The 11,052-nt window shown below is 54.9% G+C and overlaps 2 protein-coding genes across 4 annotated transcripts; one reads left to right on the top strand and one right to left on the bottom strand.

Moving 5' to 3' along the window:
* Window positions 1-728: 728 nt before the first annotated feature.
* NME6 (NME/NM23 nucleoside diphosphate kinase 6) lies at window positions 729-5,048 on the bottom strand. 2 transcript variants are annotated; one of them, XM_062020300.1, is made up of 6 exons: window positions 4,928-5,048; window positions 4,707-4,809; window positions 4,594-4,633; window positions 3,708-3,868; window positions 3,261-3,438; window positions 729-1,708 (listed from the first exon to the last, which is right to left on the bottom strand). In XM_062020300.1, exons 1-5 carry the CDS (start codon window positions 5,015-5,017, stop codon window positions 3,272-3,274), a joined length of 561 nt encoding a protein of 186 aa, XP_061876284.1. In that variant the 5' UTR covers window positions 5,018-5,048; the 3' UTR covers window positions 729-1,708; window positions 3,261-3,271. The 2 variants fall into 2 exon arrangements, with proteins under 2 accessions (XP_061876284.1, XP_061876283.1); XM_062020299.1 differs by having other exon boundaries at window positions 731-3,438.
* Window positions 5,049-5,244: 196 nt separating this feature from the next.
* On the top strand, window positions 5,245-11,019 carry RABL2B (RAB, member of RAS oncogene family like 2B). 2 transcript variants are annotated; one of them, XM_062020298.1, is made up of 8 exons: window positions 5,245-5,404; window positions 5,498-5,527; window positions 5,744-5,823; window positions 6,985-7,064; window positions 7,998-8,109; window positions 9,870-9,967; window positions 10,189-10,272; window positions 10,571-11,019. In XM_062020298.1, the coding sequence occupies exons 1-8, from the start codon at window positions 5,286-5,288 to the stop codon at window positions 10,646-10,648; spliced, it is 681 nt and encodes a 226-aa protein (XP_061876282.1). In that variant the 5' UTR covers window positions 5,245-5,285; the 3' UTR covers window positions 10,649-11,019. The 2 variants fall into 2 exon arrangements, with proteins under 2 accessions (XP_061876282.1, XP_061876280.1); XM_062020296.1 differs by having other exon boundaries at window positions 7,980-8,109.
* The last annotated feature ends 33 nt before the right edge of the window (window positions 11,020-11,052 follow it).

Raw genomic sequence — 11,052 nt, 5'->3', positions numbered from 1 at the left:
AAGGCAAGAGGGTTGGGTTTGTAGTTGTTAATGTTTAAAGCAGTTTTCAGTAATAACACAACACAAACCTCCCCTTGAACCAGGATATTCCAGACGAGATGCTCAGCGTGCCAGGGTAGGAGCTGGTTGGTTTTGCTTTGTGGTGTGTGAGTTCCATCACACCAGAGTAACTCAGAGACCTGCTGAGTAGCAGCGTGGGGGGAGCTGCAGCGTGGGGGGGAGCTGCAGTGTGGGGGGAGCTGCAGCGTGGGGGGGAGCTGCAGCGTGGGGGGAGCTGCAGCGTGGGGGGGAGCTGCAGCGTGGGGGGGAGCTGCAGCGTGGGGGGGGAGCTGCAGCGTGGGGGGGGAGCTGCAGCGTGGGGGGAGCTGCAGCGTGGGGGGAGCTGCAGCGTGGGGGGGGAGCTGCAGCGTGGGGGGGAGCTGCAGCGTGGGGGGAGCTGCAGCGTGGGGGGAGCTGCAGCGTTGGGGGGGGAGCTGCAGCGTGGGGGGAGCTGCAGCGTGGGGGGAGCTGCAGCGTGGGGGGGGAGCTGCAGCGTGGGGGGGAGCTGCAGCGTGGGGGGGAGCTGCAGCGTGGGGGGAGCTGCAGCGTGGGGGGGAGCTGCAGCGTGGGGGGAGCTGCAGCGTGGGGGGGAGCTGCAGCGTGGGGGGAGCTGCAGCGTGGGGGGGAGCTGCAGCGTGGGGGGGGACACTCTCAGCAAGTGACACCAAGCTGAATGCCAGGGTTTCTTAAGAATGGTCTGACTCAGATGTAAAAACAAAGAAAAGCACAGAATCAAGAGATTTCAACTTGTTTTGTAAAGAGATGGAGAAAGGGAAGAGGCAGCAAGAAAAGTGAGACATTGATTTCATTTCAGGTCATTAGAAATTACTGAATCAGAAGTGGCACACCACAGGCCCAAGAGGTGCCAGGAAGCATACAAGAGAGATGATAGATGAGAGATGTCACTAGAGAAGTTAAAAAACATTTCTTGAGCACTTACAAGGAGGGAACAAAGAGAAAGACTTTCCAAAGACTCCTCAAAACAGTATCTGGTGTCATCTCATCAGTCCAAAGGCTTCCTTTGGATATTAAAACATTTTTGACACTATCTCCTGCATCCAACACCACAGATTTCAATATCAGATCTAATCAAACTTAGCAGAACACCTTTCAGATTTCCAAATTACACACTGTAGGAAGAAGGACTGCACAGCTTTCACAGCATCTACACAGGGATTGTCTTGGTGAAGCAAAGAAAGCTTCACAAGGACATAGGAACTGGCAGCTACCTAAGTACTGGTGACTGTGATCTGGTAATTATCCTGTGAAAACACTGCACCACTAAGCCAGCATTATTTGCACTTTAAATTCCCCAAAGGTAGTAGTTGCAAGTGACCAGGAGAAAAACCACACATGTAAAATGAGAAGGGCGAGCTAGGAGTTATCATTTAATGACATCTCACAGTGATACCCCCAAAAAAGAGCACCATATAGAGAAGAGGGGTGAGAAAAATACAGCAAGGGCTAATAGTTACATGAAAAACACACATAATTTAACAGAAACTCGGGGAATCGATCGAAAACCAGCTGTCAGTAGCCTTAAGTAGGTTTCAGACCTGTATAAACACACCCTCGATCACAAGCAGATCCACCACTGGATGCTGCTGGTGAAAACTGAAGCAGCAATGCAAAACTGCAGGAACATTCCACAGATCCTTCTGGTCTGTACCTGGAACAAAACAACCACCACACTCAATCCCAGACAACAGCAAGGAAGGAACAGAAACACTGATGAGTTCAATCAAGGAAGCTCTATGCAGCAGTTCCCACAAACAGTTCTCAACCAAGGGCACATTTTACAGGGTTGTCTCAAACTAGTCAGAGAGTAGCTTGCCTTTGACCCTGGTGAGATAACAACAAAGAGTGTAAGACAGATAATAATGAAATGCAACAATGCACTAGCAAGTTTGGGACTCAAATAGTCAACAGCTTCAGTGACTGGTATCACTGCTGCTCACCACACATCACTTCAGTAATCAAGCTAACAAGCTTCTTGTCCCAAGTACATGGCAAAGGTGCCTTGACCAGCACAGTGTATCTGGAATCACTCAAAATAAACCCACTCAGTGCAACCTGGCACCTCAGTTTAAACAGAATCCACACCCCAAGCAACTGCTGCAGGGACAGTTCAGGCAGGTCAAAGCTCACACAGGAACAGGCTTCAAAATGCATCCAACAGAAGAACATCAAAAGGCAGGTCAAAACCTTGCACTGCACCTCAGAACCACGTCCTCCTGCAGCACCACACCACGACTTGAGCAGTTATCTGGATGATCAGATTACACTGCCCACACCATTTACAAAGGACGTGGAATGTGGTGCCTCAGTGCCCGCGACGTCTGTCAGCAATGAAGCCTTGGAGCTGCCATTGGGCATTTTGTTACGAGGCTTGAGGTAAACAGCTCCTGGCAGAAACTCTACAGCCCCTGTGTACACGTACCTTTGTGTTCAAATTAACTTTTATGGCCTTTTATTGTGGATTCAAGAAACCCAGAGCTCGAATTGCCACTGCCAAGTCTCATTAGAACTACTGATCTCATGCCCCAGGCAATCTGACAGCATAAACCATCCTTCACAGGCACTGGACTACTCCAGGGAGCTTCCCCTAGAGTTTCTGCTGCAGGTTTGTCAGCTCAGATCAAACTGAACCTATGGGATATGCTGCTTTTCTCTCAAGAATGGCTTCTGACTCCACCAGACACGTAAGATCCGGATCATGACACCAAACTGAAGCTGGCCTCGTTTGCCAGCTTGGACCCAGGAGAGTGAGGACAGCAGAGTTAACACTGCCCTGCTTCCCACTGCGTTTTCTCATGTTCTTCTTCCCCTCTTCTGTCCTTAAAGTATTGTGAGAACAGAGCAAAGATGAAGCCTCTGAGGCCTACTATCTGCAAAACCAGCCACATCCTACCTGGAACTAGCAACCTCCTTCCCATTCAGCCCTCTGATGAACTCACCCGTACTGCTCATACCCAAACAAACACGAGGGACCAGTGACCTGCATGGCTCAACCTCTGTATCAAGCTGCTACTTGAAAAGCTTTTCCTAAAATGCCCAGCACTTGTGTGCTGCACGAACACAACTCCAGGCAGCACAACGCCACGTGCATCAGGCCTCTCCCCTCCCCTGCACTCCGTAAAACACGCCGTCGCTCTGTGTGGTGCTACGGGGCCGACCCAAGCAGCGTGTGTGGCAGCTGCTGCCAGCTCAGCAGACCATACCCACGGGTAACTCAGGTCAGCTCTGCGCCTGCAGGGATGCACGGGCGGTGCACACGCTCCTCCGCGCTGTAGAACACCCGCCCGCCGCGCAGCCGCGGCTCCTCCTGCTCGTACCAGCGCTGCTCGCTGAACTCGGGGAAGAAAAACGCGATTTCTCTGCTGGCTGACGCTGGCGAATCTGTTAGAAAACAGAGGGAAAGAGCATGAGAGATGCCAGCCTGGCACCACAAATGTGTGCTGCGTTCCAAAGGGAAGGGCAGGAGCCATAAACGAAAGTGCCAGGCTGGGTCACACAAGGACACACGTGAGTGGAGCCTGCAGCAGCGAGCAAATCCTTAACTGTCACTCCCAGAAGGGAAAATAAGCAAAGGCAGACAAAACACCATCATTCATGCCTCTCTGAGGTCCAGTCTTTTCCCAACACTCAGCCAAAAAGGACAGGTCTACCTGAGCCGTGAGTGGTGTTCCTGGTGTCGGTGAGGCCGTAGGCTCCTCGGATGGAGTCTGGGACACTGTTCCGGGCTCGGAATACTTTAGTGGGTCCCATCAGGGATCTCCAGAGGGACACGGCGTTCTCATGTGCCAAGATGTAAGCCCACATGGGGCCACTGAGAAAGTGACCAGGGAAGAGCAGATCAGGTTTCAAAAGAGCACAGTGCCTTCGTTCTTATAAATACACATGCAAAGAAGGAAGCAAGTGTGACTGTCACACCCTGCTTTCTGGGGGTGATACAGACAAGTGTGACTGTCACACAGCTCTTTCTGGGGGTGATACAGACAGGTGTGACTGTCACACAGCACTTTCTGGGGGTGATACAGACAAGTGTGACTGTCACACCATGCTTTCTGGGGGTGATACAGACAAGTGTGACTGTCACACCATGCTTTCTGGGGGTGATACAGACAAGTGTGACTGTCACACAGCACTTTCTGGGGGTGATACAGACAAGTGTGACTGTCACACAGCACTTTCTGGGGGTGATACAGACAAGTGTGACTGTCACACAGCACTTTCTGGGGGTGATACAGACCCCACACTAGACAACGAGAGCATGGCTCAGAAGAAGAGCATTTGCAGCCCCTGCCAGGTGAGGGTACCCACAACCCTTGCGGCTGCCACCAAGCGCTACTGTGGTCACGGCAGAGCTGGTCTCTGGCGTCTCTCCATGCAGGAGCCCAAAGCCTCCCCCGGGGCACACCACGAGCCCCATCCCGTGCCGAGACACGCCCCACGCCGAGCTGAGCACCCCTGGAGGCAGCGGCATCGCTCGGGCACGCCGAGCGCCCGTCCGCGGGGCCAAGCGAGCTCCAGCCCCGGCAGCACGGCAGGTACCTGGCCATGAACTCCACCAGCCGCTGGTAGAAGAACCGCCCTGCAGCAGAGAGACAGCCTGAGTGACAGCCCGGCGCCGCCGGCCCCGGCCCCGGCCCCGCGCGCCCGCCTACCCGCGTGCTCCCGGTAGAAGCGGCGGCTCTCGTCCCGCCCGCAGCGCAGCTCCTTGGCGCGCACGATGAGGAACCGGTTGCTGAGGATGGTTTGGTGCACGGCCTGCGGGTAGAGGCGCAGCGCTGGGCGGGCGGCACGCACCGCACCGGCACGACGGGCCGCGCCGGCGGGACAGCCCGCGGCCAGCGGCAAGCTGCGGTGCAGCCCGCCCGGTGCTCACCTCCAGCACCAGCGGGTGAGCCACGGCGTCCGGCTTCAGCAGCGCCAACGTCAGCTGCAGCGGCCGCGCGGAGCGGAGCGGCGGCGCCATGGCGGGACCGCGCGCGCGTGACGCCGCCGGCGGGAGGAGCGGCGGGGGGCGGGGCCTGGGGCCGAGGGGGCGGGGACTAGTGCTGAAGGGGCGGGGCCTGTGCGTGAGGGGTGTGTCGGGGCGGGGCCTGTGTCTGACGTGGGGCTGTGCCCTGGGGGCGTGGCCTGTGCGTAAGGGGGCGTGACAGATGCTTGAGGGGCGTGGCCTGTGCGTGAGGGGGCGTGGCCTGTGCCGTGTCGCGTAGCAGCCGGGACGCGGAGACGCCGCCATGGCGGACGCGGACGCGGACGCGGACACGAGGGAGCGGGCCCGGGATGCCGCCGCGGCCGGCGCTGAGGAGACCGTGAAGATCATCTGCCTGGGGGACAGCGCCGTGGGCAAGTCCAAGTGAGTGCCCGCGCGGGCCGGTTGCCGCGGGGAGGAGCGGGAGGGGGCCGGGCCGGTGCCGCGGCCTAACGGCTGCGCGTGGCCTTTCCGCAGGCTGCTGGAGAGGTTCCTGCTCGACGGCTTGTATCCTTGTGCTGCGCCCCTCACTTCCCGCCCCGAGCCCGAGCCCGGGCCCGGGCAGCCCCGCGCCGCTGCGCGGGGGACGGCACGGCTCGGCACGGCCTGGCCCGGGGAGCTGCGGGGGGGACCCGGCCCGGGGACGAGCTCCCGGCCCGGCGCCGGCGGCCGCTGCGCAGCGACGGGCCGCGATCCTCGGTCGGCTCCTTAACGCGGGCGCAGCCGCCCCCAGCAGCTCTCCACCTTCGCCCTGACGCTCTACAAGCACCGCGCGCAGCTGGACGGGCGGCCGGTGCTCGTGGGTAAGTGTGGGCTGCGGCGGGCCCCGGCGCCGGGGCGGTACCGGCGGTGGTGCGGTGGGCGTCTGCAACAGACACACGGCCGGGGGCAAGGGAATGCCAAACACGGGCTGTGTTCCAGCCTGTCCCAGTACCCCTTGCCCTGCCACTGCCTACCACACACCAAACACTGGCCCCAGCCTTTGAGATCCCCCTGGGCTCTGACTTCTGTTCCCCAGGCTGAGCAGCCCCAGGGCCCGCAGCCTTTCCTCCTCACACACATGTTGCAGCCCCTCAGCATCTCAGCAGCCCTGCGCTGGCCTCTCTGCAGCACATCCCTGGCTCTCTGCAGCTGGGCGGCCCAGCACTGGACACACTTGTCCTGCAAGTCACAAACTGATTTCTGTGTAAAGTAAATGCTAAGGAAAGTGACTTGCTCAGCTTTAGGTGGAGGGGTGTTCTGCAGCCTGGCTAAGGGAACAATAACTACATCTGATGGTTCTTAGTTGGAGCTGTGTGGATTTATACAACAGGCAAGAAAAAGCCTACAAATGCAGTGAGAGGAGGGGAGATCTCCACCCAAGACACACAGACAGAAAAAGGCCTTAAAATGTTGGTGACTGTTGAGGTTTGCTTCTTGGTACCTCATCCATAAGGTCCTTAATGCACTGGGACCTGTCTCTCTCAGGGTAACTCACTCACTCTTCTAACTGCAGAGCGAGCTGTGTCCCTGGGAAGAGCAGAGTTGGAGTGTCTGCAGTGGGAGATGGAGCATTTCCCACAGCAGGCACCTGGCTGTCGATCACTGTCAGGAATCCAGCTGTTGCCAGATGTTTAGATTCTGCTTCCTGTTGTCATCTCTAGTGACAAAGTGCCAGACATGGTTATCACTGTGCACTTTTGATGAGCTTTGTCCTGCTGTCCTTTATAAGTCACACCTACTGGTGGCTTCTCTTTTGCTGTGTTTAGACCAATGTTCAGTGTCAGCTCACAGCTAAGCTTACCTAAGGAAAGGTCCTGCTTTTGCATAAGCTCTTGGCCCGGGAATGTTTCAGGTTAATGAGGTGGAACACAACTTGTGACCCTGAGCAGATGAGCTGAGATTTGCAACCTGGGTTTAAGCTGTGAGGCAAACAGGATTTGGGAAATTGTGTCATTCTGAGCTTGTTGTTTTGTGTCTTACAGACTTCTGGGACACAGCTGGACAGGAGAGGTTCCAGAGCATGCATGCATCCTATTACCATAAGGCTCATGCCTGTATCATGGTAAGGGCAGTGTCTCAGCGGGGATCTGATGGGCTTTTCACTCATAACAGTCCTGGTGGACACTCTCTGTGATACTTTTTATGCTTATGCTTCCTTACATTCCTTGGCTCTTCCAGTGGTTTACAAATCTTTCCTATCTTGTTCTCTCTTCTTTCACCAGATAAAACCAGTGTAGTTGGGTATGTTTAGCTGTCTTCTCTCTCCCTGATAGCACTCTTGCTGTATTCCCTGGCTTTGCTGTCTGCTGAGTTCCCTTCCTGCTGTCCTTGCATTTCCAACCAGGTGGTACAGACAAGTGAATGTACTTCTCTAGAAGCAGCCCTCTCTCAGAGGTGGTGGAAGGGAGAGGGCATTCCTTGTGCTATGACTGTTGGATTAGGTAGTACAACACTGTTCTGACATGTTCTACAGGGGTGTTACATCAGACACTCTTCTCTGGTCTTCTGCCATTTCTGTTTTCCTGTAGTTTCCCCATTTATTAGCTCAAACCAGCCTTGTCTCCTGACTCCTGGCCCACTTGACTGTCTAGGTTTGTGCTGTTGCTCTAACTTTCCACTATTTCTCGTAACTTCTGACCATCAATCAACTTCAAGAGCCAGGATATTTTAAGTATTAAAACAGAGGAGCCTCACATCTGACCCTCTGTAGCAGAAGAGATCTTTCCCAGTGCTTGCTCACTGTCATGGGTGGTAGAGTGCTGCTTGTAGGAGTAAGAATGTGAAGGAAAATGAGGGACTGTTTCCTGCATCACCCAAAGGTACAGGCTGGCTGCACGTGTCAAGGCTTGCTGGATATCCTCCCTTTTCTCTCCCATCCTTTCTAACAAAGGGCAGCTTGTTGAGCTCCAGGGGATTCTGGACCCTGCTTGGTGCAGTGGGCTAACCAGGAGCTGCCCTGTTGTCGGGCCCATGATAGCTGGTTCTTTTTTGGAAGGTGTTTGATGTGCAGCGGAAAGTCACCTACAAGAACCTCAACAGCTGGTACAAGGAGCTGAGGGAATTCCGCCCAGAGATCCCCTGCATTGTGGTGGCCAACAAAATTGATGGTGAGTACATCTTCTTCTTTCAGCCTCTCAGGACTGAGAGGTGATCCTCTTCTGACCTGGCTGAGAAAGAATGTCATTCCTCAGTTAGGTCCAGATGAGTTCTTGAGTGTTAGTCCCTCAGGGCTATATTTTACCAAGTGAATGCCTGGCTCCTCTACTGACCTTGCCTGCTGTCTTACCGGCTCTTGTCCTTGTTTGACTGGCAATTAAAGATACAAATTTGATCCATTTAAAATTTATTCAAGCAATATCCTTCCAATTCTGCCTTTACCACACCAGCCATGTCACCCTGCAAGAACCCAGAAGCTGATTGGAGCAGCACCTAGTCAAAAATTGCAGCATGTCTTGCTGGAAAAGGAGTGTAACCTGTTATGTGGCTTCCCCTGATACAGTCAGGAGCTGCCTTTGTGTAACTCAGCCTTCAGGTTTCCTCTGTGTTTAAATAGACTGGCTGGCAAAGTTGCTGCCCTGCCCCTGCAGCTGCATTCATCACTGCAGTCATTTGGGTTGTGGTCTGTCTCCTTCATCCTGTGAGAACACAGAATGCATCAGCTTTCTGCTCAGCATCAACAGGGAACACATGCCCTTAAGCCCACAGGCTCCTGCTGTTCCCTGTCCAGTGCAGTGTCAGACATGGGCTTCCTTGCTGAGCTTCTTGGTGGAAACCATCGCAGCTGCAGTAGCTGTGTCTGCCTGAGCGACATGTCTGGGCTCCCACTGTCATCCACAGGAGTTCCTTTGGTTCAGTGATGTGGTTTAGGGCACGAGGGATCTTGCCTAGTGACAGCCTTTCCTGTAGGATGTGTCAAGCCAGCCTGGAATCCACTGGCTGCACGGGCTGTGAGGCACATGGACATGTTAACAGCTCTATTAGAGACAGAACCATGGCGTGGATGAGTTCTGCTCTTACTGCTCTGTGTGTGAGTGGACACTGCTCCCAGAGAGTCCTCTGCCTTGCCCTTGTTGTGTTCCATCTGGGCAAGGAAAGGATCAGCCCACAGCTCTTAGACAGGCCCAGTCTGCAGAGCAGCTGGTCCAGCTTCCTGGGCTCCCTGGCAGCGTTTGGAGGCTGAGCTGCTTCACCTGTGGCTCCTGGGAGAAAAGGTGGCTCATCCTGAGTCATGTCCTGTGCTGGCATGTAGGCTCTGTGAAAGCTTTGAGCTGGTGCTGCTGTGTCAGCACATCCTGTAAATAGACAGATTTGTCCCAAAACTGAAATGAAGCCTCTGGGCTACTGAGGTTGGGACGGCTGCACCTAACTGCCTGTTGGGTACAGATACAGAACAGCTGAGTGGTTTGTGTGCTGTGAGTGTGCCCTGGGCTCACAGGAACACGGATAACACGGCACAGACCAGCAGTGGGAGCTCTGGGTACAAAGGCCAGGCTGGAAGGAGAGGTGTGAGTACCACTGGCCAGGTTGTGTGGGCACCCAGCATCCATGGGGAGGCATCTGGGAAACATTCACAGTCACTCCACAGCAAGTGAACTGGCATGTGCTGAGCTGCAAGGCATTGTTCATTTATAGCTCACCAGAATCCATCTGTGGTTGGGTCAAGCACTGTGGATAAACCAACAAGAGTGTTTTGTTCCTTCCTGTCAGTGCTTTGCTGATGCTGTTGCTTTCAGAGCCCTCTGTAGCTTTGGGGAAGGACTCTCTGGCCTCGTACTGCAGTGAGGAGGCCTTGCCAGCTGACCTGGGCTCGGCTCTGCCCATGTCCCTCCACTCCAGCTTCCTGACCACCGCTTCTCTTTGCCCACAGCGGACATGAAGGTGACCCAGAAAAGCTTCAACTTTGCCAGGAAGTTCAATTTGCCCTTTTACTTTGTGTCTGCTGCAGATGGCACCAACGTAGTCAAGGTAAAACATAGTTCTGTTTGGCTCAGCATCCACGAGAGGCCTGTCCAGACCAAGGACGGGAGGCTGCTGCAGTCATGGAGAGCAGAAAATGGGCTAGTGTGTCTGTGTGGCTACTTGGGAGGTCCTGGTAGCTACAGGTGGTTGCAGAGGTGTTCTGTTTTTTATTGGGGTGTGGGAATAGTTTCCAGAAACCCAGTGACAAGCATTCTCCTTCCCTTCAGCTCTTCAATGATGCCATCAAACTGGCAGTTGCTTACAAACAGAACTCAGGAGATTTCATGGACGAGGTCATGCGAGAGCTGGAGGTAAGAAAGGCTCAGTGGCAGCTCTCCTTGCTGCACTCCTCACTCAATGGCAGTTCTGCTCTTTTCCCCTTGAGGAAAGCAGAGCCTGGGGCAAAGAGGGAACCTTGCAGGCAAGGCAAGTTCAGCCTTATGCTGGTGGCACTGTGGGGTTTGTGTGCTGCACACATCTGGGTGGCAACGGCTGAGGTGCTGACCCTCTGAGGAGCCCACACCACCCTAGACTGAATCTGAAAGACCCACAGAAGTGTAGCTGTTGCTCTCCTGCTTCTCAGCAGTTCCTTGTCCTGCTCCTTTCCAGAGCTTTGACCTGCACAAGAGAGAGGATTTCTCGGATAAAGAGGAGAGCTGCCCTGAAGAGAAGCCCCCATCTGCCTAAGCCCTGGCCCCTGACTCTGCCTCTCCCTCTGCTCTAGGTTTCTGGAGCTAGCTAGAGTTGGCATTCATAGAGGAAAGTGATTTTCCTCATGCCCTGGGAGCTCTGGTGATGGGCAGCTGGGACTCTCCCCTGCTTATGGGAGGTTGCCTGGGCATGACCTTCCTTGCCTGGGCCCCAGCCACTGCACATCCCAGTCCAGGGAAGGACCAGTGTCCGTGTGGGTGGCTGTTACTGGTAGTTACTGCCTGCTGCTTCCAGGCAGAGCTTGCCAGGAAAGCCAATCCACTCTTGGACCTGCAGGGAAGGGTCCTGCCCAGATGCTTTAACGGTAGCTACTGGAGAAAACAAACACTAAAGAATGTTTTTATGAAGCTTTGAGCTTGCATCCTTCCTGCACCGTTGTG

The sequence above is a fragment of the Colius striatus genome, chromosome 1 (assembly GCF_028858725.1).
Source record: "Colius striatus isolate bColStr4 chromosome 1, bColStr4.1.hap1, whole genome shotgun sequence".
In the NCBI taxonomy this organism is placed as follows: Eukaryota; Metazoa; Chordata; class Aves; order Coliiformes; family Coliidae; genus Colius; species Colius striatus.
This window is presented reverse-complemented; position numbering and strand designations above follow the sequence as displayed.